Source organism: Mastigoproctus giganteus, chromosome 2 (assembly GCF_048544385.1).
Source record: "Mastigoproctus giganteus isolate SK-2022 chromosome 2, ASM4854438v1, whole genome shotgun sequence".
Lineage (NCBI taxonomy): Eukaryota > Metazoa > Arthropoda > Arachnida > Uropygi > Thelyphonidae > Mastigoproctus > Mastigoproctus giganteus.
The window spans coordinates 220,563,830-220,577,523 of NC_143576.1; the positions used below are offsets into that span (position 1 = coordinate 220,563,830).

Consider the following 13,694-nt stretch of genomic DNA (forward strand, 5'->3'; position numbering starts at 1 on the left):
TCAGATTCAGAAGCAATCGCCCCTGAATCGAATGACCATTCAAGCAAAAGCAAGAAGTATTTATGAAGATATTAAGGATAAGTATGGCGAACCCCAAGCCAATGTTCATGGCAAGCAATGAGTGGTTTAATAGATTCAAGCATCACACTGGTTTCCACAACGTTAAAGTATGTGGTGAAGTCACCAGTGCCGATTTGGCAGCTGCAGAGAAATTTTGTGATATGTTGGAAAAAATTATATTAAATATAATTTATATTATACAGGCGCTATATTAAATAGGTGATGTTTAAATCTCTATTACTAAAAGAGAAAGATAAGTCATCATCATCATCATCATCATTAGCCATTTTCAATCCAATGCAGGATGAAGGCCTCTCCAGCAACTTTCCAGTTCCTTCTGTTCAGGATTTTTTTCTTCTATTTGTTTGATTTTGTTTCTTCTGTTAAGGATAAGTAATCTTATTAAAAACTTTAGTGTTTTTATTACTTTATCATTTGAATAAATTTTTATCGTTCCACTATTGCTTTAGTATTGTAATGCAAAGAAGCTGCAGGGTTTTACTACACCAGCCAATAAAAATAAAATAGCTAAAAAAATAAATAAATAAATATATGTATATATATATATATATATATATAAATAAAGAAAATAAACAACCCATGTGTTTTCCCTTCTCACAGAGGTAACTATCCAGCTGAAGTCTGAATTTCCCAATGTTGCAGTAGTAGTAGTAGTAGTAGTGGCATGATGCAAGAAAGCAAGTGTATGAGCTTATGCAGCATCAGCCAAAAAAAAAAAAAATCTCACCATTCTCTCCAAATGTCTGTCCATTTGTCAGCATCAGCTACTTATGGAGTTAACTTATTCCATTAATTAAAAACCTGCTATGATCCAGAGTCTAAATCTCTTTCCTGTGATTTGAATTTCTGATCCCTAGTTCTGGAATTGTTTATAACAGTGAACATTTTGCCTTCATTCATTTTACCATCCCCCTCTAAGAGCCTTGTTAACGTCTATTGTATTTACTGATATTTACCTCAATCAAGTCTCCTTTCATATGCCACGCTCTGTAGCCCATATATTCAAAGTCTGTTGTGTAAGGGCACCCTTTTGCAAATCTCACAAAGTGGGTTGCCTGTGTTTGGACCTTTTCGAGAAGCTCAATGTCTTTTTTAGGTATGCTCTCCATACTTGGACATATTTCAAGTGCGGTCTTATAATTGCCTTATTATACAGTGGGATTAAGACCACACTACCTCTACAAGCAAAGGAACAATAAATTATTAGTAGAACAGCATGAACTTTTCTCTCTGCCAGTCTACACCACAGCTCAGAGTTTTATGCCCACCCATATTGTAACTCCCAAATCCCTTTCTTCTACTATTTTTAATTCAACCCCACATGTACAAATTACTTTGGAGTTGCTATTTCAGAAATGTAAGACCTTACATTTTGATGCATTAAAACAGCTGCCACTTTTCTGATATCCTTTAAGCCTGGCCAGGTCATCCTGAAGAAGCACTGCTGCTGATCATTAAACACTCAATCTTCATATCTACAAATTTTTACATCACACCCTCTATCCCTTTTTTGATTTGAATTGTGAAAATCAGAAACAACAGTGGTTAACTGAAATTCTTGGAGGACTTCATTTCTGATATTAGACTATCCTGAAGAGTAACCATTAATCACAACCCTCTACCTCCTGCTGCCTATCTATTAGTTACTCAGCTATCCTACAGTTCATCTTACCTTACCTGTAATTCCAACTTATAGAGTAACTTATCATGAGGGATAGATGAAATGTTTTACTAAAATCCAAATAATGTAAATTATTTTCTACATCCAACTTGCAAGTAACCTTGTCAAAACAGTTAACCAGGTTAATTAAACGTGATTTACCCTTAATAAAATAATATGTAGCCTTCAGAATTCCATTTCTGTTTAAAAGTCTCTGTATTGCACTCTTTATCATTGTCTTCATTCATAGATTCTTCTGGATTCCAGAATACAGAACAATTTCTCATGAGTGGTATATTGTTGTTATTATCAGTCTCCCAAGTATTGTATTAATTTTCAAATTTCTAACACAATTGTTTCTTCCTCTATCTTTTTTTATATCACCATGTAGCTAATAATATATATATATATATATATATATATATTTTTTTTTTTTTAACACAGATACAACAGATTGGAGAACAATAAGAGAAACAGGTAGACGAGAGACTCGCTTAAGTAATGTCCTCTCACCATGGAGTACTTATATGTTCAGAGTTTCTGCCATAAATGAGCTTGGTCGAGGACCTCCTAGTGACCCAAGCCCACAGTATAATACTGATAAAGATAAGCCTCATATATATCCATCCAACGTAGGAGGTGGTGGTGGAAAAGCTGGCGGTCTTACTATCACATGGGATGTGAGTAATCTTAAATTTATTAGTACTGCTTTTTTTTTTTATTTATATATATAGTAGTAAAATATAACAGTTAAGAAGCAAAATAAGCAGAAAAAGGGAAAATAACAAAAGTTATAGTATGTCTAATGCTCCAAAACGTGCAGTGCAGCAGTAGAGGAAGTAAAAGGATATAAATAATGTGTGGTTTGTAGAATAAATAAAGTGTCTGTGAAAATGGAAATTAAAAGTCCACAAGGTGCCAGAACTAAGAGAAGTTTAAGGGATAGTAGAAAGTGGAAGTGAAGTAGTGGTTAAACAGGTGAAATAATTTGAAATACCTAGTGCAAAAATGAACTGGGACTGGGGAAAAAAAAAAAAATAATAATATATATATATATATATATATATATATATATATTTTTTTTTTTTTTACCTGTATGTATATATATATTTATACATACAGTTAAATAAATAAGACTATATTCAAATCTGGGAGGGCAAATATGCATAATCTGAATTTAGTAGATGAAAATATGATACATAGCCAGGAAATTCATCAGGGGACTACTCCTGACCATGTATCAGGCACTGTGTTTCCTGTTTCCATACCTGTCTGTAGTATTAGAAAAAGGGAGCAAATATGCAGCCTTTTAAAATAATACTAGTAGACAAGGTAGTCCCTATGCAGTGTAAAAAATGTAAATTAAAATAAATACAAATTTACAAAAGTGTAATGTGGAATATAATACAAATGTATGTGAAGTGCATGAAAAAGTATAAACAAGAAAATGGGGTAGGGAATGGTAAATTCTAGGGGAGGAGAAGGGGAGAAAAGATGTTCAAAAGAAGGCGAAAATAGCGATAGGATTTAGGATAGATGGAGTGTTCATATCACCCTCGTATTGCACTAATAGTTTTACGAACTATTAAAAATAGAAAAAGACAGTATAAAGAAAAAAAGTGTAGAAAAAGTCATTAAAAATACTGAACTTACTGGGTGTGTAAGGCCCAACCTTAAAGAAAGGGTTCTGGTATATGCAGGCGTTAGTAAAAATGGGTGTTAATAGTAGTAGTAGTAGTAGTAGTGGTGGCATGTGATGCAAAGAAGCAAGTGTATGAGCTTATGCAGCATCAGCCAAGGAAAAAAAAAAAAAAAATCACACCATTCCCTCCAAATGCCTGTCCAGTTCCTCCTTAAATTTATTTAACTATCAACTTCTACAACGACAGATGGAAGTTTGTTCCAGCAATTAACCACCCGCTGGCTAAAGGCAAATTTCCGCACATCTATTCTACATCTGTCTTTTCTTAATTTGAATTTATGCTCCCTTAGGTTCGTAATCTGAACAAGTGGAAGGATCCCATCAAAATTCAGTGTGCTCAACCCATTCAAGGCCTTATACACCTCAATCAGATCACCGCGCAGGTGCCTAGTCTCCAGCCACTGCAATTTGCAGAACTTAAGCCTCTCTTGTATAAGGCAATGGTCAGGCCACACCTAGAGTACTGTATACAGGCCTGGAGACCTCATTTCAAGAAGGATGTAGAGCTGCTGGGACGAGTACAGAGAAGGGCAACAAGATTAGTGAATGGAACAAAGGGGTGCTCTTACAAAGAAAGGCTTAAGTTTTGCGAATTACAGTGTCTGGAGACTAGGCAGCAGTGAGGTAATCTGATAGAGGTGTATAAAGCCTTGAATGGTTTGTGCATGCTCAATGCTGATGGGATTCTTCCTCTTGCTCAGAATAATCACCCGAGAGGGCATAAATTCAAATTGAGGAAAGACAGATGTAGCATAGATGTGCGGAAATTTGCCTTTAGCCAGCGGGTGGTTGGTAGGTGGAAGAGACTTCCATCCCTTGTCGTGGAAGTTGATAGCCTAAATAAGTTTAAGGCTCGGCTGGACAGGTATTTCGAACGAACAGAGGGGTGAAGTGGAAGTGGTTATTTTTTATTTATTTATTTTACTTTAATTTTTTTGGCTGATGCTGCATAAGCTTGCTTTCTTGCATCAAATGCCTCTACTAATGCTAATGCTCTCTTGGTAAGAGGATCCCTTCATTCCCTTCACCAATCTTGTTGCCCTTCTCTGTACACGCTCAAGCAAATCTACATCCTTCCTAAAATGAGGCCTCCAGACCTGTATGCAATACTCAAGGCGTGGCCTGACCATTGCCTTATACAGAGGGACAATCACCTCCTTTTCCCTGCTAGCAAAATTCCTATATATCATTGACAAAATCCCATGACCTGCCCTGGCAGCCTATCTGCATTGCTCAGAAAACTTCATATCTGACTGCACAATTACTCCCAGGTCTTTTTCATTTTCTACCACCTTAAGTGTAGTACCATACAGTTGGTACGTTTCTCTGGGGTTACTTCTACCCGTATGCAGTACTGTGCATTTGTCAAGGTTAAACTTCAGTTGCCACTTCTTAGCCCATCTGCCCAAATTATCTAGATCCTGTTGCAGTAGCACACTGCCATACTGTCATTAACAACCCTGCACACCTTTGTATCATCTGCAAACTTCGACACTAAGCCTGATATACCTTCATCAATATCATTGATAAATATACAAAACAACAGAGGACCCAACACCCAACCCTGTGGTACTCCACTAATAACATTAGTCCACGAAGAGCAGCACCCATTAATTACCACCCTCTGTCTTCTCCCACTTAACCATCCTTTTATCCATTGTAGCAATTTACCCTTAATACCATTCTGCTTCAATTTGTACAATAGTCTTCCATGCGCAACAGTGTCAAAAGCTTTCCTGAAATCCAAATATATGATATCAAAATTATTTTTTGTATCCAGTTCCTTTGTAATCACATCATAATATCCTATCAAATTTGTCAGACAAGACTTTCCCTTAACAAACCCATGCTGTGTCTGAATTATTGCTGCAGTCTTGTCTAGATGATCCTGCAATGCATCTTTAACTAGTGACTCCATTATTTTTCCCGGAACAGAAGTTAAACTAACTGGTCTGTAATTACACGTGTCACCCTTCAATCCTCCTTTGTGAATTGGGGATACATTTGCACATCTCCAGTCGGTGGGACCTCCCCTAAGTCCAAGGATGCTCTTATAATTATGGCTAAGGGTTTGCTTAGTTGCTTTGCTACCTCCTTTAATATAACTGGATAGACTCATCCACCCCAGGTGCCTTTCTTATGTTTAACTTCAACAGTTTCTCTTCCACTTTGCTCTCATTTATTACAAAATCATTAAGCACTCTGCTACAATTTGATAACTTTCTGCCATTTTCAAACCTTAATAACTCCTCATGTGTGAATGTAGATGCAAAATATTCATTCAGTTTGTTTGCTATCAGAGCAGGATCACCAACAGTCGAACCATCGATATCAAGTGGACCAATCAGATTCATCCCCTTCCTTTTAGAGTTTATATAAGTAAAGAAATCCTTACTCTTTTTCTTAGCATCTTTTGCCAAAGATTTCTCGTAATCTGCCTTCGCCTGCCTAACCTCCTTTGTGACCTGATTACAGACTAGCTTATATCTGCCGTAGGCTTCTGAGTCGCTTGATAATTTATATGCATCCCATGCATTTTTCTTCTCTGTCACGAGTCTCATTAGTTCATTTGATAACCATTTAGGCTTAAACCTTGAACAATATTTCTTAATAGGTATGAAACTTTTAGTAGCATCCACGATTAATTCCTTGAATGCTTCCCACTTAGAATTTACTGTTGGTAACATCGTCAGTTGATCCCACTGTACAGAATTTAAAAACTCTCTGGGACCACTGTACTCACCTTTACGGAAGCAAAAACCCTTTCCTTTAACCCTGATGGTAATTATATCTTTAAGTAAATCTCACATCAGTACACTGTGATCACTGCCACCTAGTGGTTCCTTTATCTGCAAATTCTTAGTACATGAATGATCACTGCTGATAACCAGATCAAGAGTATTACCCTCTCTGGTTTCCTCTCGAACATGCTGCTGCAGAAAACAGTCATCCAATAAATCCACAAAAGTCTTACTAGTGTGCAAGTGACCAACCCACAAGTTCCAGTCAATATCTGGGAAGTTAAAATCCTACATTATAAGACATTCTGATTTACTAGCCCAATCTATTTTTCTGTACAATTGTTCATTGTACTCATTCGAGTCATTAGGCCTATAACACACTCCTACTCTTATTTTTGCTTTCGCAGTGCTTATGTCACACCAAACTGACTCAACAGCGCACTGTTCATCTATATCAACTGGATGCACTTCTTTTGGTTTTATGTTTTTCTTAATTAACAGCATAATGCTTTCTCCCTTCCTATCCTGTCTATCCTTTCTGTAGACATTGTACTCCCCAAATTTCAGTTCTGCATTCCTTATATCTGTGTGACACCACGTCTCTGCTATCCCAACAATATCCACCTTTGATGTCTTGACCAACACTTAAAATTCATCAAATTTATTTTCTATACTTCTAGCATTGGTATACATGCAAGTGTACATATACCTATCCTTATTATTAGTTACCCTAACACATCCCATATACCCACCTGTTTCACAATGACTGCCATCAGTCCCTGAAACCCCCATCACCTCTCGCTCCAGGTCGCTACTTATTATAATAGAAGTTGTGCAAGAATCACCTTCGCCTCTGCCTGCGGCTACTTTTAACCTTTCAGTCTGTGAATCCCCCCAAGCTAGCAGTTTTCCGACCCACCTAACACTGCCTCGATAGCATCAGCAAATATTCTTGCATCCTTTCTATTTATATGTATTCCATCCCTGTAGAAGCCATCTCTCCTGTTAACAAGTACAGACCAGGCTGAAAAAAATTCTACCCCTTGAGACTTGCACAGTCTTTCCAGGGCCAAATTGATCGACAAGGCTCTCATCATGTATTCCCTCCTATCGTGTCTGTGCAGAATTGCAGACACTTTCAAATTTAATACCATAGGCTTGTAGAGAAGAAGGGAAATGGAAACCAAAACTAAAAGTTACCTGGAGTCATTAAGTAGAACAGAGGAGCGACGTACACAGCCAAGAAGCGAAAGGGAGAAACAATGACAAGTCACAGAGTTTTACTCTAAATGACAAGTCAGAGTTTTATAGATTTTACTCTAAATGGCAAGTTAGAGTTTTATGGATTTTACTCTAAATCTATAAAACTCTCTGACTTATTGTTTCTCCCTTTCGCTTCCTGGCTGTGTACGTCGCTCCTCCATTCTACTTAATGACTCCAGGTAACTTTTAGTTTTGGTTTCGATTTCCCTTCTTCTCTACAAGTCTATGGTATTAACACCCATTTTTACTAATGCTTGCATATACCAGAACCCTTTCTTTAAGGTTGGGCCTTACACACCCAGTAAGTTCAGTATTTTTAATGACTTTTCTACACTTTTTTTTCTTTAAACTGCCTTTTTCTATTTTTAATAGTTCGTAAAACTATTAGTGCAATATTGAGGGTGATATGAACTCTCCATCTATCCTAAATCCTATTGCTATTTTTGCCTTCTTTTGAACATCTTTTCTCCTCCCCTAGAATTTACCATTCCCTATACCATTTGCTTGTCTATACTTTTTCATGCACTTCACATACATTTGTATTTATTTTAATTTACATTTTTTACACTGCATCTACTAATATTACTTTAAAATGCTGCATATTTGCCATTCCCTGATTCGACCTCTTGCTAAAATTGCCCTCCCATATCTGAATATAGTGTTATTTATTTACCTGTATATATATATATTTATTATTTTTATTTATTTATTTTTTTCCCTCAGTCCCAGTTCATTTTTGCACTAGGTTTTTCAAATTCTTTCACCTGTTTAAACACTACTTCACTTCCACTTTCTACTATCCCTTAAACTTCTTAGTTCTGGCACCTTGTGGACTTTTCATTTCCATTTTCACAGACACTTTATTTATTCTACAAACCACACATTTTATATATATATATATATACTAAATTATTCTACAAACCACACATTATATATATATATATATATATATATTACTAAATTAAAATAGAATATTGCCAGTAGCATGGCAAACCAGTAAGAGTGAAAATGAACTGAACCAAATAAAATAACAATAACAGAAAAATATGCGGCAGGGGTGAAGAAGAAAAGGGTAGTGTTGAGGCAACATTCCTAAAATAATTTAGAAATTAAGCCAATTAAATGCCAATTAATTTTTGGATTAATTTGATCATATATATATATATATATATATTGAGAAATTTGTTAAACTTGAGAAACTTGGTAAAATTAATTTCTTTTGTAATGCTTCAAAGTAGATCAAAGGTTGAAACCATATTGAAGCAATATTAATAATTTTATTTATTTATTTTTTTTTTTAATGCACTATGCATGCTAGTGCAGACACAGTACAGTATATTAAACTTATGGATTTTATGATTTTTTAAATTCTACTTTTATAACTCACAGTTTTCATGACTATATTTTGTTTTCCCTTCAAGTTTGAGTAATAATGGCTTTTGATTTTTCAGTTTTTTGCACATAGTTTTTTGTAATACATTAATCAGTTTATAGATTGATCAGTTAATACTGTGAAATGACAATTTTATTTAATGTCAGTTGAATTTTTCATAATTGGAAAATAAAAGTGGGTTAAATTTTAATTTTTCTGTATTTTAGCCTCTTCCTCCACAGGATTGGAATGCTCCTGAAATATGGTACAAGATATTTTATAAACCTGCTGACAGTAAAATAGAATTCCGCTCGAAAGAACTTAGAGATTTGCACAATATTGGCCTATATGTAGTACATGTTGGTGAAGAGAATTATTACAAACCTTACATAGTCAAAGTTCAGGCATTAAACACTATGGGTCCTGGACCCATTAGTCCTGAAGTTGAAGTCTTCTCAGCAGAAAGCAGTAAGTTAGCTTTTTTTTCCTTCATTGTATAGATTGCTATGCTATACAGTTATATTGAAAATTTTTAACAGTATTGTAGAAAAGCATTAATTGTTGAAGAGAAAGTTTTCACTTAAAAATGCTCTTCCACCAGCAAATAAAACATATCACCAGAAAACTTATCTTTTTAGCATTCTCCTGTATTTAATTAGATAGCCATATCTGCGTGCACGTGCGCACACACACACACACACACACTCACACACACACACTCACACACACACACTCACACACACACACTCACACTCACACACTCACTCACACACACACTCACACTCACACTCTCACACACTCACACACTCACACTCACACTCACACACTCTCACACTCACACTCACACACTCTCACACTCACACTCACACACTCACACTCACTCACACACACACACACACACACACACACACACACACACTGTAAAAGCCTGAAATGCGTGATCACAAGTGAATGGTTGAAGAATTTTGAGCTCATGGGAAGTTTATTGGAAGTTTTTACCATCTTTTTGATTAATTAACATATTAAATTGTCTTAGTCACATTTGTTTGCTTATTTTATAAATTAAGACTTATTATTCGTACCGCTATTGTATTAGTGTTTTGCCCTAAATATTATATGTAACTAGTAGTGCAGTGGAATAATAGGGTTCAGTTGTGATAAATAAGTAGCTCAGAGGTTTTAATCACTTGTTAGGCATATATTTTTTTGTTTTTAGTTAAGAAATTTTACATTTTAGTAAGGAATATAACTAATTTAAAACTGCAATTTTAACACTATAGCATAATGAATGTCTTGAACTTGATAGCATAAAATATAGTGTAAAACTTGATAGTATAAGCTGTATCGCTGCATTTAGGAATTTATTAACTTGGTGTGGTATTGTAACTTAATCAATTAAATCGATCAATTTTATTAATTTTCATTGTTGATCAATTAAGTTGTATTTAAAAGGAAATCATGTCCCAGACCAAACTAGAGCAGCAAAGCAATGGACACAAAGTAATGGGAGTGCTGTGGCTCGGGGAGAGAACTGAAGGGGGCAATTTTCCTATGAATCACAGCATAACAAAATATACAATTTGTGCATTGTTCACTGATCTTTCTGGAAGAGGACATGATACAGCCAATGAGGATGTCTCGTTGTGTGTTCGGTACAGAGAGTGTGAAAAAAATTAGTAGTAGTAGTAGTAGTGGCATGTGATGCAAGAAAGCTGTCTAAAGGCAAATTTCCGCACATCTATTCTACATCTGTCTTTTCTTAATTTGAATTTATGCCCCCTTAGGTTCGTAATCTGAACAAGTGGAAGGATCCCATCAGATTTCAGCGTGCTCAACCCATTCAAGGCCTTATATACCTCAATCAGATCACCGCGCAGGTGCCTAGTCTCCAGCCACTGCAATTTGCAGAACTTAAGCCTCTCTTGGTAAGAGGATCCCTTCATTCCCCTCACCAATCTTGTTGCCCTTCTCTGTATACGCTCAAGTAAATGTACATCCTTCCTAAAATGAGGCCTCCAGACCTGTACGCGGTACTCAAGGCATGGCCTGACCATTGCCTTATACAGAGGGATAATCACCTCCTTTTCCCTGCTAGCAAAATTCCTATATATCATTGACAAAACCCCATGACCTGCCCTGGCAGCCTGTCTGCATTGCTCAGAGAACTTCATATCTGACTGCACAATTACTCCCAGATCTTTTTCATTTTCTACCACCTTAAGTGTAGTACCACACAGTTGGTACATTTCTCTGGGGTTACTTCTACCCATATGCAGTACTTTGCATTTGTCAAGGTTAAACTTCAGTTGCCACTTCTTAGCCCATCTGCCCAAATTATCTAGATCCTGTTTCAGTAGCAGGACGTTCTGATGGGAATTTATGAGAATTTGAAGTGTGGGGTAGATGCCCTCAAACGAATTAAAATAGGAAGCCCATCAAGTTCTCAGCTGCCCAGCTCAATGCCAGAGCTCACACTACATCAGGCAACATAGCAACAATTTCCAAACTAGCAGAATGTTCTGGTGCCACAGGAGGTGGTTATTGTCAGTGACTCTATTGTCAGAGAAACAAGAAATATATTGTGCAAGAAAGATGGGTGTAGTAGGACCAGAGTATGTCTTCAAGGGGCAAACGTAAATAGCATTGTAGAGCAGTTATCTTTTAATGGCACAAAAGGTGATATTGTTCTTGTTCATATTGGCACTAATGATATTAATAGTAGGAGATCAGAGGACCTACTTAACAAGTTATGATAGATATAAGCTGATCTGTAATCAAGTCACAAAGGAGTTTAGGCAGGCAAAGGCAGATTACGAGGAAATCTTTGGCAAAGGATGCAAAGAAAAACAGCAAATAGTTCTTTACTTATGTAAACTCTAGAAGGAAGGGGATGAATCAGATTGGTCCACTGGATATCGATGGTTCAACTGTTGATGACCCTGCTCAGGTAGCTAACAAACTAAATGAGTATTTTGCATCTACATTCACATATGAGGAGTGAGTTATTCAGGGAGGGGAATGCCAGGGATAAATTAAACTCTGGCAGTGAGCTAGATGATTTTGTAATAACTGAGAGCAAAGTGGAGGAGAAATTGTTGAAGATAAACACAAGAAAGGCACCTGGGGTGGAAGGGATCTATCCAGTTATATTAAAGGAGGCAGCAAAGGAAGTAAGCAAACCCTTATCCATAATTATGAGAGCTTCCTTGGATTCAGGGGAGGTACCCATGGACTGGAGATGTGCAAATGTGACCCCAATTCACAAAGTAGGATCAAAGGGTGACACAAGTAATTACAGACCTGTTAGTTTAACTTCTGTTCCAGGGCAATTAATGGAGGCACTGGTTAAAGAAGCACTGCCGAATCATCTAGACAAGACTTCAGTTATAGCTCAGACACAGCATGGTTTTGTTAAGGGGAAGTCTTGTCTGACCAATTTGATTGGATACTGTGATGTAGTCACAAAGGAACTGGATGCAGGGAATAACTTTGATATCATATACATCAGGCCCTTGTTATGACGCAGTTCACTTCACGCTGATTTGCTATAACGCTGTTCTTATATTATAACCCATATCTGATTATAACACTGTCACAAATCACTAATGCTCTTTTACAGATTGCATTTTTGGCATATTTAATGAAATCATTTCATTTGATGGAGTCGATAGCTTGAAAATGAATAGCAAAACAGCATTAAAACGTTTCCCATGCTCAGTGAAATTTTCTCGCACGCTAATTTAAGTGCAGTACATTGACTTGCTACATAGTTCCAAGATCAACATTTTAAAAAATTATCAAGTATATTGCTTGTAATATTTGCATTATATATATTTATCCGAAGTCTAGTCATCACTCAGTACAGTATTAGACATCATTCATAACTGACAGTTTACTCAAACATTGTATCATAATTAATGCAACCAACGCAGTTACATTTTTGAAGAGTTAATAATGGCAGATAAGAATGAAAAAGCAACGTCTGGACGCAGTATGAAGACTAAAAATGTAAGAAAAAGACTGAATTTGAAAATTAAATTAGACGTTTTGAAGTGAATCGATTCCGGTCCACGACAAGCGGAGATGTGTGCCATAATTTAGGACTGGCAGGTTTAACTGTAACTGTAAAAAATAAAGAATTAATTTTAGCAGCGGGAAAGACAACTGTTCCACTGCAAGCAACTAGAGCCAGGTTGGCTATTAGGATTGAAATGGAGAGACTTTAACTAATTTTATTGAAGATAATATCCAATGCAGAATTCAGTTAAGTTAAATATTATAAAAAAAAAGGAGAGAGAGAGAGAGAGAGAGAGAGAGAGAGAGAGAGAGAGAGAGAGAGAGAGAGAGAGAGAGAGAGAGAGAGATTAGCTAAATGGTGATCTGAAGAAAACTCACACAAAAAAAAAATGTGGAACCATTTAAAAGGGCTGGTTGAATAGATTTAAAATCCATGGAGAAGCTGCGAGTGCAGATCAAGGAGCCAAAACTTTCAAAAAAGAACTTGTTAAAATTATTGATGAGGGGTATTGTGTTATACTTCTCAGCAAGTTTTTAACATAGATGAAGCAGAACTTTTGGGAAACAAATGCCTAAAAGAAGTTTCATATTGAAAGAAGAAAAAAACATATCAGCTTTCAAAGCGGTGACGGATCGGTTGACTTTATTGTTGGGTGGTAGTTTACCAGGAAGAGGGCCAAAGTACAACCAAAAATCGACACATTTTTCATGATTAAATTCATCAATTTAGGTCAATTTAATTCATGATTTTAATTGGAATTTTAAGTTTAATTTTGATACATAAGTAGTTACCATATAATTATATACGTATGTAATGCAGAATATTTTATATGTACAATTATTTGAATATTAAATATT

General features: G+C 36.1%; 1 protein-coding gene across 1 annotated transcript in view; it reads left to right on the forward strand.

The window, feature by feature from the left end:
• Cont (Contactin) overlaps nt 1-13,694 on the forward strand; it is a 268,473-nt gene that overhangs the window by 211,097 nt on the left and 43,682 nt on the right. Inside the window, exons 17-18 of the mRNA XM_090390177.1 lie at nt 2,186-2,421; nt 9,047-9,287. Coding sequence (XP_090246303.1) covers nt 2,186-2,421; nt 9,047-9,287 — 477 coding nt within the window. The remainder of the gene's footprint in view (nt 1-2,185; nt 2,422-9,046; nt 9,288-13,694) is intronic.